At 45.2% G+C, this 18,936-nt stretch overlaps 1 protein-coding gene across 3 annotated transcripts in view; it reads right to left on the bottom strand.

Moving 5' to 3' along the window:
* Positions 1–18,936, bottom strand: part of ELK3 (ETS transcription factor ELK3) — a 94,174-nt gene that overhangs the window by 10,066 nt on the left and 65,172 nt on the right. For all 3 annotated transcript variants that reach the window (XM_069095195.1, XM_069095196.1, XM_069095198.1), the window contains one exon: positions 13,781–14,578. In XM_069095195.1, coding sequence (XP_068951296.1) covers positions 13,781–14,578 — 798 coding nt within the window. The remainder of the gene's footprint in view (positions 1–13,780; positions 14,579–18,936) is intronic.

The following is an 18,936-nucleotide window of genomic DNA, read 5'->3' as shown; positions in this document are numbered from 1 at the left end:
ACCTCTCTCATCCTCAGTTTTCTTGTCTGCAAAATGGGAATAACACTAGCAGCACCTTCCTCATCGGGCTGTTGTGAGAGATGAGAAAACCTGTAATTGCTTTGTAAAGTACTACATAAATCCTCACTATCCTAGCTGTCCGTAAGCTGTATTCATAGATGTGATTACAAAAATGAATTTACATTTCCTTGAGAGGCTTTTGTTATTCAACAAGCATTTATTAAACATACATGCCAGGCACTGGGCTTTTTGTTTTGACCCAATAGACATACCAATCAATACCCTACCATGCCTATTTCCCCTCAAAACTGAGGGAAAGGTGGCCACAAGGTTGGATATAGCACCAGCGCTGGAGTGGGGAGGACCCATTTCAGATCCAGCCTCAGACACTTACTAGCTGTGTGACCCTGGGCAAGTCACTTAATCCCAACTGTCTCTAAAACAAAGATTGAAGAAAAAAGACAGTGGCTAAAGAGTGACTTGTACAGACCATGTGTGAGACCTTCTACTTCCACAGATCCCCATTTTTTTATTTTTATTTTTAAAAATTTTTTAAAAATATTTTTAATTAATTTGTTTGTTTACTTTTAGTTTACATGATTCAATTCCACAATTCCTTGAGTTTCCCATTTTGTCTCCCTTCCTCCCCTCCCCCCCATGGTGGCTTATAGTCAAGTATAGGATCTGTAAATACTTTCACATTATACATTAGTCAGGTTATACTATAGGACGGATTGTATCAGATGGAATGAAAAATGGTAAAGAGGACATAAAACCAAAAAGAAGAGGAAAAAGATCAGGTATTTTGCTTCCATCTGGATATAGACTCAGTTCTTTCTCTGGATGCACATATTTCTCTCCATCATGAGTCTTTTGGGATTGACTTATATCCCTGCATTGCTGAGAAGAGTCCAGTCTATCAAAGTTGGTCATCAACATTCGTTGTGTCTGTAATTGTGTACAAATTTCTCCTGGCTCTACTCTTCTCACTCAGCATCAGTTTGTATAAGCCTCTCCAGGTAAATATGAAGACCGTCTGCTCCTCGTTTCTTATAGCACAATAGTATTCCATAACATGCATATACCACAACTTGTTCAGCCATTCCCCAATTGATGGGCACCCCCTTAATTTCCAATTCTTTGCCACCACAAAAAGAGCTGCTATAAACATTTTTGTACATATGGGTCTTCTTCCCACTTCTATGATCTCTTTGGGATACAACCCTAAGAGTGGTATTGCTGGGTCAAATTATTTATTTTTTTGATTTTTTATTTATAGCCCTTTGGAGATCCCCATTTTTTGAGGAAGACATGCGAGCTTAGCCTTGATCCCTCAGTCACAATCTGGTTCAGCTTCATTTTGGTTTATGCAGCCAGCGAGTATTATCAGATGCCCAGCGTGTGCCAGACCCAGGGCACACAGTTCGCTTATTAGTTGTGCCCGACAGTGGGGATCTTGTTGCTCTGACTCTGCTTTCTTCCCTCTCGATGGCTTTTTTTTTTTTTTGCTTTTTTGGAAGGGGGGAAGGTAGGGCAATTGGGGGTAAGTACTTGCTCAAGGTCACACGGCTCGTTGGTTGGTGTGTGTGTGTGTGTTTGTGTTAAGTGTCTGAGGCCTGATTTGAACTCAGGTCCTCCTGACTCCAGGGCCGGTGCTGTATTCACTGTACCACCTAGCTGCCCCTCGATGCCACTTCTTTAAAGTGGACTTTCACCAAGTGCAATGAAATAAAATCCAAGCTCCGCTCTCCCATCTTTGCAGAGGACAGGGATTCTGGGTTTGGAACGTGTGTACAATAATGTCAGACACTGTGTACAATGCTGGGAATACACAGATAAAATGAATTATCCAATTGAATGCCTTTATTCATCTTACACATTGCTCAGCATCTATGGGGAGATGGTCGGGTTGCGAATGAGCGAGACCTGGTTTCAATCAATAAGCCCTTTTATAACAACAGCAATGATAATACAGCTATGTTAATTATAGAATATTAATGAGCATAATAATGGCTTCAGTTTATATGGAGGTGCTTTACAGGATTATCTCACCTGATCCAAGAAACCTTTCAGAGCAGGTGCTGTTTCCATCCCCATTTTACAGATGAGGAGACTGAGGCAGACTGGCTGCTCTGACTTGCCCAGAGTCACACAGCCGGTAAGCATCTGAGGCTACATCTGAACTGACGTCTCCATGACCCCAGGTCCAGGATTGATCCTGCCTTCAGTGCTTTCTGGCTGTGGGACTTGTGCTCCTCAAGACTTTGTCTACTAATTGTTGGTTAGTTTGACTGAATTGCCTTTTTTTTCTTTGTTACAGGGTTCAGAATGGAGGGAAGGAAGGGAGGTATTTAAAAATAATAAGCATACTTTCACACAAGGAGACAGTCACTGCTGTTTTCTACCTGTGTAATCCTGGGTTCAACCACTCTGGGCCTCAGTTTCCTCATTTGTAAAATGAGAGGGCTGGCCTAGAAGCTCGCTAACATCAATCTCTGAAACTCTTGACACCATCCCATGGTCCTGAATAATCTACTCTGGAGAATAGATCATAATTCTTAACTGTTACCCAGATGAGCATTTGAGGGCATGGAAGAGACATAGATCATTCTGGTAATCGATATCTTAGGCGCCTGACAGCCACGCTCAGCTAAAGCCCCCAGGTGCTTACATGTTTACAGGTCCAACCACGAGAGGGCCCCTCATCAATTTTTAATGGAGGAAGTAATCCAAGGTTCCCCGTGTCCAGATCCATGAAGGGCTCCAACCCAACCAAGAGTCTAAGCAGAACACTCCCCAGTCTTCCCTCCAGCACCACAGATGGTAGCAGCCCTTTCTAAGCGTATATGGATGGCTTCTAGAATTACTGTGGCCATGATGGTCACCACCTTCCAGAGACAAGCCCCTCCAGACTCAGATGGCAAGTCTTCAGAAAATAGACATGCTGTCTAAACATGAAATCCAACAATTAGGAACCAAAACAAGGCATCCGACTGGATTTAAATGGCCCGTGGATAAAAGGTTGGCCTTAGAGTCAGAAAGACCTGAGTTCAAGTTCCTCTTCTGACTCATTCTGTCTGGGTGACCCTGGGCAAGTTCCTTGACCTCTCAGGGCCCCTGGGAGCCATCAGGTCTTCAGTGGGGGAGTTCCCTATACCAGTGAAACCAAAGGTCCAGCCAAAAGAGATGAATCAATCACCAATCATTTATTAAGCACACTGTGCTTGGCCTCTTAGGTATGTGAAAGGAAATGGTGCCTTATCCCTCTTTAAAGGGGCACAGAGAGGCAGCAACTTGGATAAATCCCAGGGCCCAGAGTCAGGAAGACCTAAGTTTAAATGCTAACTCAGACCTTTAATAGTTATGAGTCATGGCCAAGTCACTTAAGCTCTGTTGGCCTCAGTTTCCTCATCTGCAAAGTAGGGATAAAAATAGCACCTACTCTACACCCCAGCATTGTGAGAAGAAAATAAGAGTATTTGTTAAAGTACTTTGTAAATCTTAAAGCAGTATATAAATGTTAATTACTGTTACTGTTATATTCATGTGGATTAGGAGGGCCTGTGATTTCTACAATAAGTAGGACCTCCTTTCTACAATAAGTCGGCCTCCATGAGGCCGACTGCAGATTTATCCACAGCATCACCTAAAGGTTGAATGACCTGCCCAGGGTCACACAGCTAGTAAGTATCAGAGGCAGGATTAAAACTTATGTCTCCATTCAGAGCTCAGGACTCTTCACATAAATGCTGAGCGACAAATGAGGTATCCCATTTAGCCATCCCCAGGCCATTTTTTGATAATGGAAACTTGCCATAGTTGATTGTGTTCCAACTCCAGAAATATGTCCTGTATTCCATTCATCGTAGGATCAGCCATGGAGAGCCAGAAGGGACCCCAGAGGCCTTCCAACCCACTCATTTTACAGATGAGGAAACTCAGCTCAGATGTGTCCAAAGTCACGCAGAGAGTATGAGGTGGGATTGAAACCCAAGTTCTCCAACTCCAAAGGCAATCCCACAAGCATTTATCAAGCTTCTGCTTTGTGCTGGAGATACAAAGAAAAGATGAAGCCATTCCTGTCCTCAGGGGCTTCCTTTTCCTAGAAGGAAATAATAACTTGTACACAGGTAACCAAATACAAGTATATACTAAATAAATACAAAGAACCTGGGGCGTGTATTGGAGTGAGAGATATTAACAATCATTAAGCACCTACGGTGTTCCAGGCACCATGCCAAGCAAAAGGAAAGACATCCCTTGACGGCCGAGGACCCGGGACAGAACTCTTCTAGGAAGGAAATGGTCTTTGAGCCAGGCCTTGAAGGGAGCTGAGGTTAGGAAAGACTGCCTTCTGGCAGCGGCATGGGTACAGAGAGAGAAATGCCCATCTTGCCCAAGGAGACCAGCAGACAGGCAAGCCTGGCAGCACATCAGGTAGGGAGGGGGCCTCAAGTGGGATCCTCCTGGAAGGCTGTGGCACACGGAGTCTGCATCCACGCAGGGATTTGAGATTTTTGCACATTTCAGTCAAAAGGGAAGTCACCAGATTGCAGCCTGAAGATCCAGTGACTTGAAGAGAATGTTTTGCATGCTTTCTAGGTTTAAAATGTTATTTGTAATATATGCAAATAAATACAGTGATATTAACTCTTCTCTCTCACCCTTCCCAACTCTGTTCTACACAAAGAGCCTGTCACCTCAGAGGAGAAGCCCATGGAGCACTGGCCCTGGGGATGGAGGACCTGGCTTCAGGCCTCCTCTCTGATGCTGACTGCCTCCCTGAGTTTCCCTTTCACTCTTCTTGAGAACAAGGGAGGTGAATTGATAACCACTGGGTCCTTCCAGCTCATGCTACAACAAGTCACTTAGCCTCTCCGGGCCTCAGTTTCCCCATCTGTAAAATAAGGGAGTTGGCCTCTGATCATAGACCAGCTCTATAGCTATGATTCCCCCAGCCTCAGTTTCCTCATCTCTTAAAATGAGGTTGAAAGAGATGGCCTCCAAAGACCCAGAATTCACCCATAGTTAAATTTCTGTTGTCTTTGAGGAAAGCAGAAGAGCAGGCACTGGCTTTGGAGTCACAGGGGACCTGGGTTCAAATCCTGGCTCTGCCACTTACTACCTAAAAGACCTTAGTAGCCTGCTTGGACCTCCTTTCCTCTTCTGTCCAATGCGGAGACTACACGGCCCCTGAGGTCTGGATCCATGTAATCCTCTGATCTTTGGATTCCTTCCTTTTCCTCGACTCCACCACCTACTTACTCAACACATACCGACTGTGTGACCCTGTCTAAGTCATTTTACTTCCTGTCCCTCAGTTTACTTATCTGTAAAATGAAGAAATTAGACTCAATAGGAACCTCTAAGGTTCCTTCCAATTCTGAATCTGATCCTGAGACTTACTACTGTGTGACCTTAGATGCATCAAGTTAACTTCTCTGGGCCTCTGTTTCCTTATCAGCAAAATTAATGGACTGGATTCATGGCCTCAAAGGTCCCTTCCAGCTCTGTCTGTATCCCATGAGCCTATGACTTTCAGAGGCCATTTTGTCCAGTGAGAGCCAGCGTCCCCTCCATAATCTACCAATCTCCAGGGATGGTGAACTCACCACCTCTCATGGCACTTCTGGATGGCTCTAATTATTAAGAAGCACTTCCTGGCATCCAGCCTAACCTGGGGCCTCTACGACTTCTGCCATTGCTCCTGCTCTACCCGAGCGACTTTTCTTCCCCTTGACTGCCTTTCTTAAAGTGACTGCTTGCCCCTTGAGTCTTCACTTCTCAAGTCCTTGATTCTTTCCACCAGTTCACAGATGGCATGAATTCAAGGCTCTCCACCATCTTGCCTTCCCCCTCTCTAGTGTATCAATGTCTCTGCTAAAATGTCAGGCCCAGAACAAAGCATGATACTCCAGCTGTCATCTGATGCAGACAGGACGGAAGTGAGCCCAGGCTCACACAACGTTTTCTATGTCCTGAACTCCTTGGGCAGCCACTCTGATGAGGCCCACAGACCCCTTCTCAGAATCTTATTTTCAAATGTATCAAATAAAATACAAAGGATGGCAAAGGAAATCAATGATGTTGAAAAAGTTATCAGAATTTTTTTTTTTTAAGCAATCGGGGTTAAGTAACTTGCTCAAGGTTACACAGCCAGTTATTTCTGGGTGTGGTGCGAAGTATCTGAGCCCAGATTTGATCCCCACGTCATCCCAACACTGGAGCTGGTGCTCTTACTCGCTGAGCCACCTGGCCTCCCCTGTTATCAGAATTTTTTAAAGTTCTCTGACCCCAAGTTAAGAAACCCCGATCAAATGAGGTAAGATTCATAAAGCATTCACATGCAGTAGGCTCTATGTAAGTACTTCTCTCCTCTCCCCCCCATCCTAGACCCCTCATCTTTCTTAAATGGAGCCTAATAACACAGCTCATTTTGGCTGCCGTATCAGACCACTGACTCACTGAACCTTTCTCAGAAGAACCGCTGTGTAGCTCTGCCTCCCTGGCCTCTGTGATGAGCCAAGCAGGAGACTGGGCATTAGTCCCCATTAAAGTTTCAGCCTGCTAGTTTCTTCCCCATCTTCTAACCTGTCTCAGATCTCTCTGATCCTGACTCTCCAGCCATCTGGCTCCAACAGGTTAGCTTTCTTGATTTATGTCACCTGCCGATGTGATAAGCGTGACTTCCAAACCTTTATCCAAGACATTGAATTAAGATGTTAAACCACTTAAAGTCAAGAGTAGCTCCCTGGAGCACTTCTCTCAAGCAGGAATCTCCTTAACCTTTTCTGGATTAGCTAGTGAAGCTTTGCAGAAGGATGGTTTTCAATGTGTAGAATAAAATGCATGGGATTACAGAGGAAATCAATTCTGTTTACATAGTTATTGACATTTAAGTTCATAGACCCCAAGGTAAGAACCCTTACTGAGGAGATCACCTTCCAAGTTGACATTTAATGATCAGTGACTACTCTTTGGGCTACAACTATTCAACTGTCCCAAATCCAAACTTCTATACTATTTTCTAGTGCACATCACTTCTCATCCACAAGAAAGTTATGAGAGATTTTATTCAAATGCTATACTAAAGATACAGTTTTCCCCTGATCTACCACTCTGGAAACCATGTTAAAGAAGACAATGAGGGCAGCTAGGTGGTATAGTGAATAGAGCACCAGCCCTGGAGTCAGGAGGACCCGAGTTCAAATCTGACCTCAGACACTTAACACAAAAACTAGCTGTGTAACTTTGGGCAAGTCACTTAACCCCGACTGCCCTCCAAAAAGAAAAAAAAAAAAGACAATGAGGTTAAGTCCAGCTTGACCTATACTTCTTGAAACCCTTTGTGATTGCTGCTTCCTTTTCTAGCTGCACACTAACCATCCCTTTAATGTTCTGTTGCCAAGAATTAAAGTCACACTCACTGGGGCTACAGTGGACAGCCATTTTTTCCCCTACTGGGGAAATTGCCATTTGCTCTGTCCAATCTGACAGCACCTCTGCAATCCTCCATCATTCTCTGAAGGCCTCTTACTGCTCAGCATTGAAGCAGTACCATGATTCTAAGACAGACAATGGCAATGGGCACAAGCAGGAGACCTCAGGATGGTGAGTTTAAGGGCAAAGAGTAAACCCAGCCTGCCTCATATGAGGTCCTCTGCCCTGAGTGAAAGAGAAAACTAAAAAAGTACTAACAGGGCAGCTAGGTGGTGCAGTGGATAGAAAACCTGCCCTGAAGTCAGGAGCACCTGAGTTCAAATCTGGCTTCAAATACTTACTAGCCTTGGGCAAGTCACTTAACCCCTGATTGCCTACACACACACACACAAAAGAGTACTAGCAATACTTGATGAACATTTCATCATGGTAAATGATGAATTTTTGTTTGTTTTTTGGAGGGGGGAAGGTAGGGAAATTGGGGTTAAGTAGCTTGCCCAAGGTCACACGGCTAGTTTTTGTGGTAAGTGTCTGAGGCTACATTCAAACTCAGGTCCTCCTGACTCCAGGGCCGGTGCTGTATTCACTGTGCCACCTAGCCGCCCATAAATGATGAATTTTGAATGAATATTGAACAGTAAACCAAACTCGGTGTCTTGAAGATGTGGATTTAAGTCCAGAGCTTAAAGTCATCCACTTAAGTCATCCACTCCATGAATGACCCTGGGATTTGGGTGAAGTCACTTCACCTGAAAGCCCCCAGGCATCTCCCCAATCTATGAGTTAGAGAGTAGTTTTAGACCTCCATTTTGTGAAGAGGTTCTTAATACCAGAAGTTTCTCTGCACTGCTGATAATACAAGTCCAGTTCCCATCCTCTATGTATACAGCCAGATGATAGAGAATTAGGACAGCTAACTCCATAGAGAAATTTATTCTAAGGAAGGACAACTTGATAATTATATATTGACCCCAGGCTAATCAGTTAACCTCTCAGTACCCCAAGTGAGTCTCTAAGACCACAAATTACAGAGTAGGCACACAACTACATTAGTGGGGGGAGTTTCGTCATGGAAATTCCCATCAGCAGTGAGATCACAGTTTTGGACAAAACAAAAATTAGGTTGAATAACTTCATGGTTCAGATCTATAGTGGACAACATAAATACCAGTTTGAAACTGGTTAGTTTTGACTGGCATTCCTGGGAGCCTAGATTTAGGGTTGGGAAGGATCTTAAGAGGCCATCCAGTCTTGCCTTGGTCAACTGTGGGTTAAACCCATGTGGGTGCCCTGCCCCAGAGAAGTAGTCACCAGCAGACTCACAGATGGTGCCCTGGGTGTGTCCTTTTCACAACCAAAGCCCCTACTGCCATCTCACCCCCTGCTTACCCACTGGCTGGTGGTAGCAGGTCAGAGAACTTGATTTTCAGCCCCAAGGATGATGGGGAAGAACAGAGCATCCACACCCCACACATCCACGCCCGCTTCATCTCATAGCTGGCATATGACTACAGCCTCACATCATCACATCAACTAAGTAAAAGAAAGAAGGGCATCAGCTCTAATGTTACAGTGTCTGCCCAGTACAATGTCAGCGCTGAGTCACAGATACTTGCTTGTGGCAGCTTATGAAAACATTTCAGGACTTGAATGTTCGTTCTCTGGTGGTGAATCTACCTGAGTTCCGGAGTCTGAAAATGTCGAATGAGATGGATGAGTCACAGGGTTGCAACTGTGGAGGGATTTTCCATATTGGGCTTACTCCACCCTGATAAAAATAAATCCAGACCATTCCTCCCCCCCCCCCTTTGGGGGTGAATTTTATGTCCCACAGATAGAAGGCACAAAGGATACACAAAGGGTTGCAGGACTTCAGTCAAGTCCCTTAACCCCCTCCATCCTAATGTTCTCTGTAAAATGGAAATAACAGCCACCAACTTCACAGGGTTGACATGAGGGTCAAATGAAAACACAGAAGAACTCTTTTTAAACCGTCAGGCGCTAAATGAATGCTAGCTATTATTTTTTCCAGTTATGAAGAAAGCACTTTGTAAAATGTACAGGGCTATCCAACTACTAGAAATTATTTTGTATTTATTTCCTTAGAGGATTAGAGATTTATATTTAGAGGGGACCTATAGACACCAACCTCCTCATTTCAGAGTTGAGGAAACTGAGACCCCAAGATGTTAAGTGATTTGCCCCAAGTCACAGCTAGTAAGTGTCTGAGGCAAGACCAGAACCCAGGTCTTTCTGATTTCAAATTGGACACCTTACCCACTGAATCAGGCTGCCTCTCACTACACAATTGTGTGTATGTTGTTTCCCTCCTGTGCAATGTAATCTCCCTGTCGACAGAGTCCATCTTTTATCCTTATATACCCATCATCTAGCACACGGTAGGGCTTCAAGAAATGCTTCTTGAATGACTAACTGAAGAGGCGAGAAGTCAAACTTCCGGACAGTGCAGGGGTGAAGAGGGATGGGGTTATCTGGTCATGTCCTTAGCCTGTTAGAACCAGGCCTCCAAAACGGTGAGGCCCAAATAGCCAACCAGTGACATAATCCAGCCCACCCCTTTCAGACCATTCCAAGACTCTGGCCATTTCTGCAACAATTTTTTCCCCACTATTCTAAGAGCAAAGGAATTTCATAGCAGGGATTTCTCTTAACTGTCCAAACTGACTGGCAGTTTTCCAAATCTCTTTATTCTGAGCCCTAGAGAGCTAAACTATTCCTGAACCATTTACCTGCCCTTTGTCCCATGACATTTTTGCTCAGTGAGAAAACACCTGGTTTCAATGGTACAAAAGCCATTCTGACATTTTGTCGGCTCCCCCTAATCCTCACCTAACATGGCATCTCTGGCACTACCTGGACCCCAACTCCAGGGAGCCCAAGGCTAACCTTCCTCACACTCATAGGAGGTTCTTTAAAACTGCTGCAGGCAAGCCTCTCTCCTTCCCTAAGCTCAGATTCTTTATCTGAAAAAATAATAACAGCAAGCATCAATAGGATACTTTAATGTCTGCGAAGAGCCTTACAAATAATTCATTTTTATCATCACATCAACTATAGGGGGTAGATGCTATTATTATCACCCCCATTTTACAGGTGAGGAAACTGAGGCAAGTCCAGGTCATGTGATTTGCCCAGATTTGGACTTGGGTCTCCCTGACTCCAGATCTGCCCACTGCCTCCAAGGCTCCTGCTAGTTTTCTTGACTCCTCCAAAGTTGAGCTGGGATAGGTATGAGAGAGCATCTCTTTATACATAAAACAGTCTTCATTGTGTAGTGGAAAATGTACTCATCAATCCCACTTCCCATGATGGCGTTCGCTTGACCCATCTGGGCTCAGTTTCCTCATCTGTAAAATGAGGAAGGTCAGCCTCCCTCTATGCTGCAGATGCCTAGCAAGGGGCAGGAGCCAGGGAAAGAGCCTCCGCCGGGAGCCCCAGCCTGACAAAGGGAGGCTTCAGAGTCCAGGCATGGAGGATAAGGACCAATGAGCCATGAGCCGGGAGGCCTGGCCTGCACTCTCTGCCTTTAAGGTCACTGGCTCATGTCTGCCCTTCAGTGTCCTCACCTGTAATGCATAATCCTCTCTCGGGCTCTATCCAGCCATGAAATGATGTGAGTCTAACTGTGGCCAGGCTCGTTTCCAGCCCCTGTGGCTGTCCTGAAAAGCTCTCCCAGGGAGGCAGAGGCCATCTGGCTGAGACATCTGCTGCCCTGATGGATGCCAGAACCGTTGGAACTGATCTGACTCACTGGGCTGTCTCCTCTGGACACCCCCCCCTGCCTCCCCTATATTGGAAAGAAGACCAGGACTAGACTGAGGAGGCAAAGCCAGGGGCCAGCCTTGTGGCAGGGTGACTTAATTTCTCTGAGACTCAGCTCTCCCATCTGTAAAATAGGAAGAGAAGTGTTTACACGGCTTGTCCCAAGAGGCAGTGCTTAGGAAAACACTTGGGAGAATGTTAAGTGCTCAGTAGTAATAATGTAACTGCTAACATTTATATACACATACACACACATACATATATGTATATATACATATATAATCTCATCTGATATGCTAAAGATACACAACCTTTTGTTATGACTCATATGGAGAACTCAGGGGCAGAAGACAACTTTCCCCCAAAAAGTCAATAAACCAGGCCTGGGAGATACAAAAACAAACATTAAACACTCCCTGCCTTCAAGAATGTGATGAAGAAATAAGGAATGGCCAGCACTTATAAATTAGATGACTGTAATTTTTCAAAACACTTTACCAATATTATCTTATCCACAACAACCCTGGGATAGGTGCTATTAGTACTCCCATTTTATAGATAAGGAAAACTGAGGCAGGCAGCAATTAAGTGACTTGGCCAGGGTCACACAGCTAGGAAGTATCAGAGAAAGACTTGAACTCAAGTCTTTCTCACTCCAGCCCCAGCACTCTGTGCATTTTGACGCCCCCTAGCAATCTGAACTGGGATGACAGAAGATATTCTCTACACCCCCAGGGTGAGTCTGGGTTTATCAAGGCACAATCCAGAAGCCGCCCAGAGGTCTGTGGACTAACCCACTTTTGGCAGCTTGAGCAGGCCTGGAATGGCATGGACCAGCTCCCTTGGTTCAGCATCTGGCATGGGAGCCTTGCTGGCTCGCGGCATGGCCCACCAGACAGCCCTAATGCCTGCTCTCTTTTCCAGTTAATGGGAAGCCCTGACAGTGATGCTATTCTTCTGCAAGGGGCTGGCCCAACAGTGGGTCTCACCATTCATGAGAGAAGGATGTGTTCTCAGACCAGGAGATAGAGCTCTATTTGAGAGAAAAAGATGCTGCCTTAAAAAAGAAAAAAAAAAAGCTTTGCAACAAACTGCACGTTGGGGTTTGAAACAAACCCAGATGATGGAGAACGTATGAACAAACTGGTATTATAAATATTCCATGTCCCTTCCTTGATGCATTTCTCCCACTGGCTCCCACTGGAAGTTACTGTGTGTATGGCCTGAGGGGCAGCTAGGTGGCGCCATAGTGCACGCAAGACCAGGCCTGGAGTCAGGAGGACTTCCCTCAATTCAAATCCAGCCTCAGAGACCTATTAGCTGTGTGACCCTGGGCAAGTCACTTACCCCTGTCTGCCACAGCTTTCTCATCTGTAAAGTGAGCTGGAGAAAGAAATGGCAAACCATTTCAGTATCTTTGCCAAGAAAACCCCAAGATGGGGTCACACTGAGTTGGACACCAGTGAAATAACTGAACAACAATGCAGGGGGTAGATTGAGATCTGGAGTCTAAGGTCCTGAGTTCAAATCCAGCCTCAGACATTTAACACTTACTAGCTGTGTGACCTTAGACAAGTCACAACCCCAACTGCCCTGCCTTCCCCCCTCCAAAAAGAAAAAAAAAATCATGAATTTGGTTTTCCCAAAACTAATACATATGGCATTTTTTAGGAGCTAAAATAGCACATGATATTATAAACACAGAAACCAGTCCAGGCAGTGTGGTGCAATGGAAAGCAGTGGAGAGGCTGGATTTGAGTCTCCGCTCTAAGCCAAACCTTCACCTCTAGGTGCTTGGAGTCTCACTTTTCCATCAGGAAACCTTCACTAAGTGCTGTGTGCCCTTAGGGTAGTCGCTCCTCCCCAGCTTCTGTTTGTCTCTAAAAGAGGATTAGTGAGGCCTCCTGAGATTACCCCCCCTGAGATGATTCTACGATTATCTCCACTTTGTCTGGTCTGTATCTCCTGTATGTGTAAGCTCCTTGAGGGCAGGGACTGTCTTGACCTTTCTTTGTGTCTCCAGTACTTAGCACAAGCAGTTGGCTGGCTGTCCCACCAGGTCACTCCACCAGCTACTGTGTTCCTAAACTAGAGCCTTCCCCTAAGTCCCCTTTAGCTTCCCCAGGTCCGTAAGGTGGGGTTAATAGTACTGTGACCTTAAACTCATTGACCCTTATGAGCCATGGCTTCCTCCTGCTACATCTGAAATGGGGATGATGATGAAAGCTGTTCTGCCCAACTAACAAGGACCATACTGAGAATCAAAATGCTAATAATGTGCCTAAATGTGCTTTTCCACCGAAAAAATGGCGGATGTAAGTTAATATGAACATGCAGGCCCCGGAAATCCCTGACCGACATCCAAAGCTGTCCCCAGCAGAACACTTCTCCTTTGGTTAGCATTCTTGATGGAGAGAAAAAAGGACGGCAGGGCATGTTTCTATCATGACGCCTGGGGTCCCAGGGACAGGAAGCACGGCCATCCAGAGCGAGCATGATGATGGCTCAGACGACCGGGGCCCCAGACAGACTCAGGCCAGTGGCTCCTGACTCTTACCTGTGCTGTGAAGAAGGCCGGAGTGAGAGATCCTGAGGGAAGGGCTGGGCTGTTGAGGGCAATGGAGCCAATGTCGTTGCTGGACAGGACCAGCGGAGGGGCAGAGATTTCCAAACCTTTGGGTTTTTTAGCCTTTGGGGGCAGAGATGGTGACTTTGTCTTGGAGCCGGAGGAGAGATTCAGAGGCTCCAAAGAGTCAGAATCCCGGCAGCTGGGCTCTAGGAAGAGACCTCTGGGGTCAGCAGGGAGTGGGGAGTCCGGTGACAGGGAAGGAGACCGGGAGGAGGAGGGGGAAGTGGAGGAAATGCTGGCTGCACCGGGCAACATTAAGGAGGAGATTTTTGCTGAGACTGAAGAGGTCAAAAAGGCCGAGGCAGCTGCGGCCTCCGAGGTGGACGGCAGAGACACCACAGGCCTCATGACTGGCTTCTCTGTTTTATTAGTCACAAACCTGATGACTGTCCTGACCTCGTCCACTGGAGGAGCGCCCCCGTCCAGCGGCTCCTCCAGCTTCTCCATTTTAATGGGCTTAAAAGTATCTGGCTGGTTCTGGAGGGAGTTAATGGTGAAGGACGAGTAGAGGCCCGAATGGATGTATTCGTTCCGGCTGGCGCTCTTGAGGGCCGACAGGCTGTGCTTGTGCCCATCTCGGGCCTCGGAAGGCACTTTGCAGTCCCCGTCCTGCAGCAGGAGGCTCTCCCGACTCAGCTCCACTGCGTGAGGGTCCATCTTGAGGATCTCCGGGAAAGAGACAAACTTGTACACAAACTTCTGGCCAATCACCTTCTTGATGATGTTCTGTGGACATAAAGGGACAGGGTGGAAGCGTCAGTATGAGAAAGCAGGTGGAGCAGATGGGATGGCAGGACTGCAGAAGGAGATGGGGCCGGCATTACTGCTCTAATGACCAAGGAAGCCCCAGCCTCTTTCCATGGTGCTGCCTGGTCCTGAGAGGGAGGAAAGGAGGAAGGGAGAAAAGGAAGAGAAGGGGACAGGGAAAAGGAAGGGGAAGGGGAAAAGAAAGGGAAGGGGATGGGGATGGGGAGAAGGGGAAGGGGAAAAGGAAGGGGAAAGGGACAGGGAAGGGAAGATGAAGGAGAAGGGGAAGGAGAAAGAGAAGGGGATGGGGAAGGGAAAGGGAAGATGAAGGAGAAGGGGAAGGGGAAGGAAAAGTAGAAGGGGAAGGGAGAATCAAATCAAATTCTCTTCTGTGGAACCTTTAAAACAAGCTCGTAAATCTCCAAAATTAACATCTTTCTTTAAAAAATTTCTGCTGATTCTTAGAGTTGGAATCCAGAATCATTGGGACAGACACCCAGATATCAGTTCCCGCCCCTTGGGCCACTTCTGTTCACTGCCAGTATCTTGGGCTCTTTAACCCAAATTTCCACCAACTTAATTCCACTGACTCCACCTGACCTCATCCTATATTGATGCCAAAAACAACTTGCAAAACTTCATGGCCAACATAAGTTAAAAGTGCCTCTAGGCCTCATGGCCAAAGGTTTGTAGCATTCTTCATGGAAATACTACCTAAGGAGCAGGGGCAACTATGTGTGAAGTGAGTGCCAGCCCTGTAGTCTGGAAGACTTGAGTTCAAATCTGGCCTCAGACACTTCCTAGCTGTGTGACCCTGGGTGAGTCAGTTAACTCTATTTTCCTCAGTTTCCTCATCTGTAAAAATGAACTGGAGAGGCAAATGGCAAATCACTCCAGTACCTTTGCCAAGAAAACCCCAAAAGGGGTCATGAAGAATGGTACATGACTGAACACAACTAAACAACCGCCATCACCTCAGAAGCATCCCTGATTCTTTATAGGAACATAGGTTTCAAGCTGAAAGCCAAGTAGCCTAAGATGGAAGGTCTTGAATCCAGAGTGAAAGGGGCATTTACAGATTGTCTAATGTCATTTTACAGGTGGGCAAACTGAGGATCAGCAACATCTCCTAAGCACCTGCTGTATGCCTGGGACCATGCTAAATGCTGGGGATACAAAGAATTTTTTTTAAAGGAGCCCCCAATTTAATGGGATCTAAAAACTAATCCAATGACTTATGGAGGGGTCACAGAACAGTAAGGGGAAGCCCTGAGCTCTGAGCACTGCCTGTGTTCTGTCCACACCCCTACGTGGCAGTTCAGGGGCTGGGCGACTCCGTTTCTCTTCTAGCTTCAGTTATAGAGGTAAACAGAGTGGCGTGGCAGCTAAGAGTTCTGGACCCAAATCCTGCTTCGGGTATTTACTGAAATGTTGATTTTGGTCGATGGTTATATTCATTAATGACAATTACAAAAAAAAACAACAGAAAAAGAAAAGGTTTTCAAATGGGGAAGTGGAGTGGATGGTAGAAGCTTCCACCATAAATAACCACAAGGTCAGGGCCTATCAGATGTGAAGTGGAGTCAGGAGACAGGGGAGCCCACTGGTCTCCTGGAATATTTCATAGCAGTGAATAAGGGAATGCATGCTTTTTGTTGCCTGGCAACCTGACAAGAGGTCGCCCATAGCGAGCTCCACTAAGTACCTCACCATGGTTTCAAGATGATCAAACACATCTGTTCTACCTGGTAGGCATTGAATCAGCTCATTTTTTTAATTCCCCATTAAATTTTGATTCACAAGAAATGGCTGGCCTGTTTGTATGGGCATTTGGGGAGAGAATAATGGAATCGGAGATGGGGTACAATTATGGCGCCAGAGGAAATGAAAATTCAGCCCAAAGGGAATACATTCCACTCTGGGTTGGGAAAGCTAATGATGTCTTTGGAATATCACTTCAACTAAAGGTTTTAGATTGAAGCCCCCTAGTGACAAGGAGCAGTACTTTGCATGATTATGCATGTAGGAAGATGCCAACAGAATTCTTCACACGATTGATAACAAGGCAGTCCTTTCTCCCTTCCCCCATCAAAACCCATGTGTATATCTGTTGCCTAATAAGTGCATTCTAAGATTATTTCATAGAATCAAAGAATCTTAGGGTTGCCTCTTACAAGTCCTATCAGACACATGAATCACTATGTCTTCCACTAATAATATCCCAAAGAATAGGAGACCCACCTTCCATTCCCCTTTTCAACCCCATCTCATCTCATCTTCCTCCCCACCCCATTGTTCTATACCCAGTACAGAACAGGTACTATAAAGATGCTGACGTCAGTTGTGAATTGATCCAACTATTCTGGAAAGTAATTTGGAGCTATGTATGCACCAGAAGTCACCAAACTGTGCATACCACTACTAATTCTAGATCTTAAGAAGATCAAAGAAAGAAAAAAAGGACCCATATGTACAACAATATTTCTAACAGTTTTCTTTGTTGTAACAAAGACCTAGAAACTGAGGGGGTGCCCTTTTTGGAGAATGGCTGAAAAAAATTATGTAATATGAATAGAATACAATACTATTGTACCGTAAGAAATGACGAAAAGTGTGGTTTCAGAGGAACCTGGGAAGACTTGTGTGAACGGATGAAGAATTACATGAGCAGGATCAGGAAAACAATTTATACAATCAGAACAACACAATTAAGGCAAACAGCTCTGAAAGACTTTGGAACTGACTGATTCAATGACAAGCCATGATTCCAAAGGACCCATGACAAAGCCTTCTATCCATACCTTCTGAATGAGAGGTGAGAGACTCAAGACAAAGGACGAGACAGACATTTTTTGATGCGGCCAACAAGGGAATTTGTTTTCTTAGCTATGAATATTTGTTACAAGGACTTTGTCAGCTCCTTGGGTGTGGTTCAGCTGTGTCCAACTCTCTGTAACTCCGTTTTGAGATTTTCTTGGCAGAGATACTAGAGTGGTTTGACATTTCTTTTTCCAGCTCATTTTACAGACGAAGAAATGGAGGCAAGCAGGGTTTAGTGACTGAGGCCAGATTTGAAACTCATGAACATGAGTCTTCCTGATTCCAAGCCCAGTCCTCTGTCCAATACTCTATGAACTGTGTGACTATAAATTACAGAAAAGGTTCTGCCCTGTGTTGGTAAATGGAATTTCCTCACCTGGAAGTTCCCTATACTAATTAATACCACACATCTTATCCTTGTTGCAAATATTGTTATTATTTACTCTTGTTCACATTTAGTGTTGTTAATATTGAGCTTTTTAAAGAATGCTCATTGGTCCTTTTTATCTCAGCAAAAACTTTTAGAAAGCATGCTTGGGCATTTAGTAGGCAGATTGGCATCTGGTTTAGACATCCCTGATGAGCTGGGGAAACGTGGTTTTATTCAGTAGGAACTAGATAAGAAATAGATGTAAAGTCCTCAGCATATCACACCTGACATGGCCAACAGTTGACACTATCTATGGAGAAATCCCCCAAATTCAAAATTAATCAAACATTAATGGGGGGGGAAGGTTCAGGTGTGAGCAATACTGGGGTGCCAACCCCGTGCTTTGGTTAGATCACCAGTATGGTTTACAACACTTCATGGAGCTTCATGGTGGACCCTATAAAGTGATGCGAATGCTGGCCAGATGCACCAGGTGTGTGTGTGTGTGTGTGTGTGTGTGTATGTGTGTGTGTATTGGGGGGAAAATTAATTCAAAGCCAGTGTTCCAATACTTAGCATAGCTCTTATATCTCATCTGGGACTGGCACACCAGATGCTGGGAGTGAACACAATGTCCCATGACCAAGATGCCCAAGGGAACCCCAAGAATAGAAAAAGAGGAAACAAGGAAACTCATGGTTCCTGTGTTAACAGAAACCCAGTTATCCAGAGATCACCTAGAATGCTGGAATGGTGAAGTCACTAGGACTGCAAATCAAAAGCCGGCCATAAGTCCGCCTGTGCCTCTGAAAACCAACTTTCAGGACACATGGCTGGACTCAAGAACGCTGTTCTTGTTTAGATGATAATTATAGCTAACATTCATAAAGCAAGGGGGCTCTGAACCTGGGGCCCACATGCTGGGGGACCACAGAGGGACTTCAGGGGGTCTTGGAGAAAGAAATACATCTTAATTTCAATTGAATTGGTTTCTATTGTAATACGGTGTATTTTATTCTAAGCATTTAAGATGATGAGAAAGAGTCCACAGGCTTTACCAGATGGCCAAAAGGGTCACTGACATAAAAAAAAAAAAATACCAAACAGCTCTCCAACATCTGCAAAGTACTTTACAAATATTACCTTA

The sequence above is a fragment of the Petaurus breviceps genome, unplaced genomic scaffold, assembly GCF_028583685.1.
Source record: "Petaurus breviceps papuanus isolate PSGF00001 unplaced genomic scaffold, PetGlider_PUasm1.0 225, whole genome shotgun sequence".
Lineage (NCBI taxonomy): Eukaryota > Metazoa > Chordata > Mammalia > Diprotodontia > Petauridae > Petaurus > Petaurus breviceps.
Note: the sequence above shows the minus strand (reverse complement) of the source record. Positions and strands in the feature narration are given on the sequence as shown.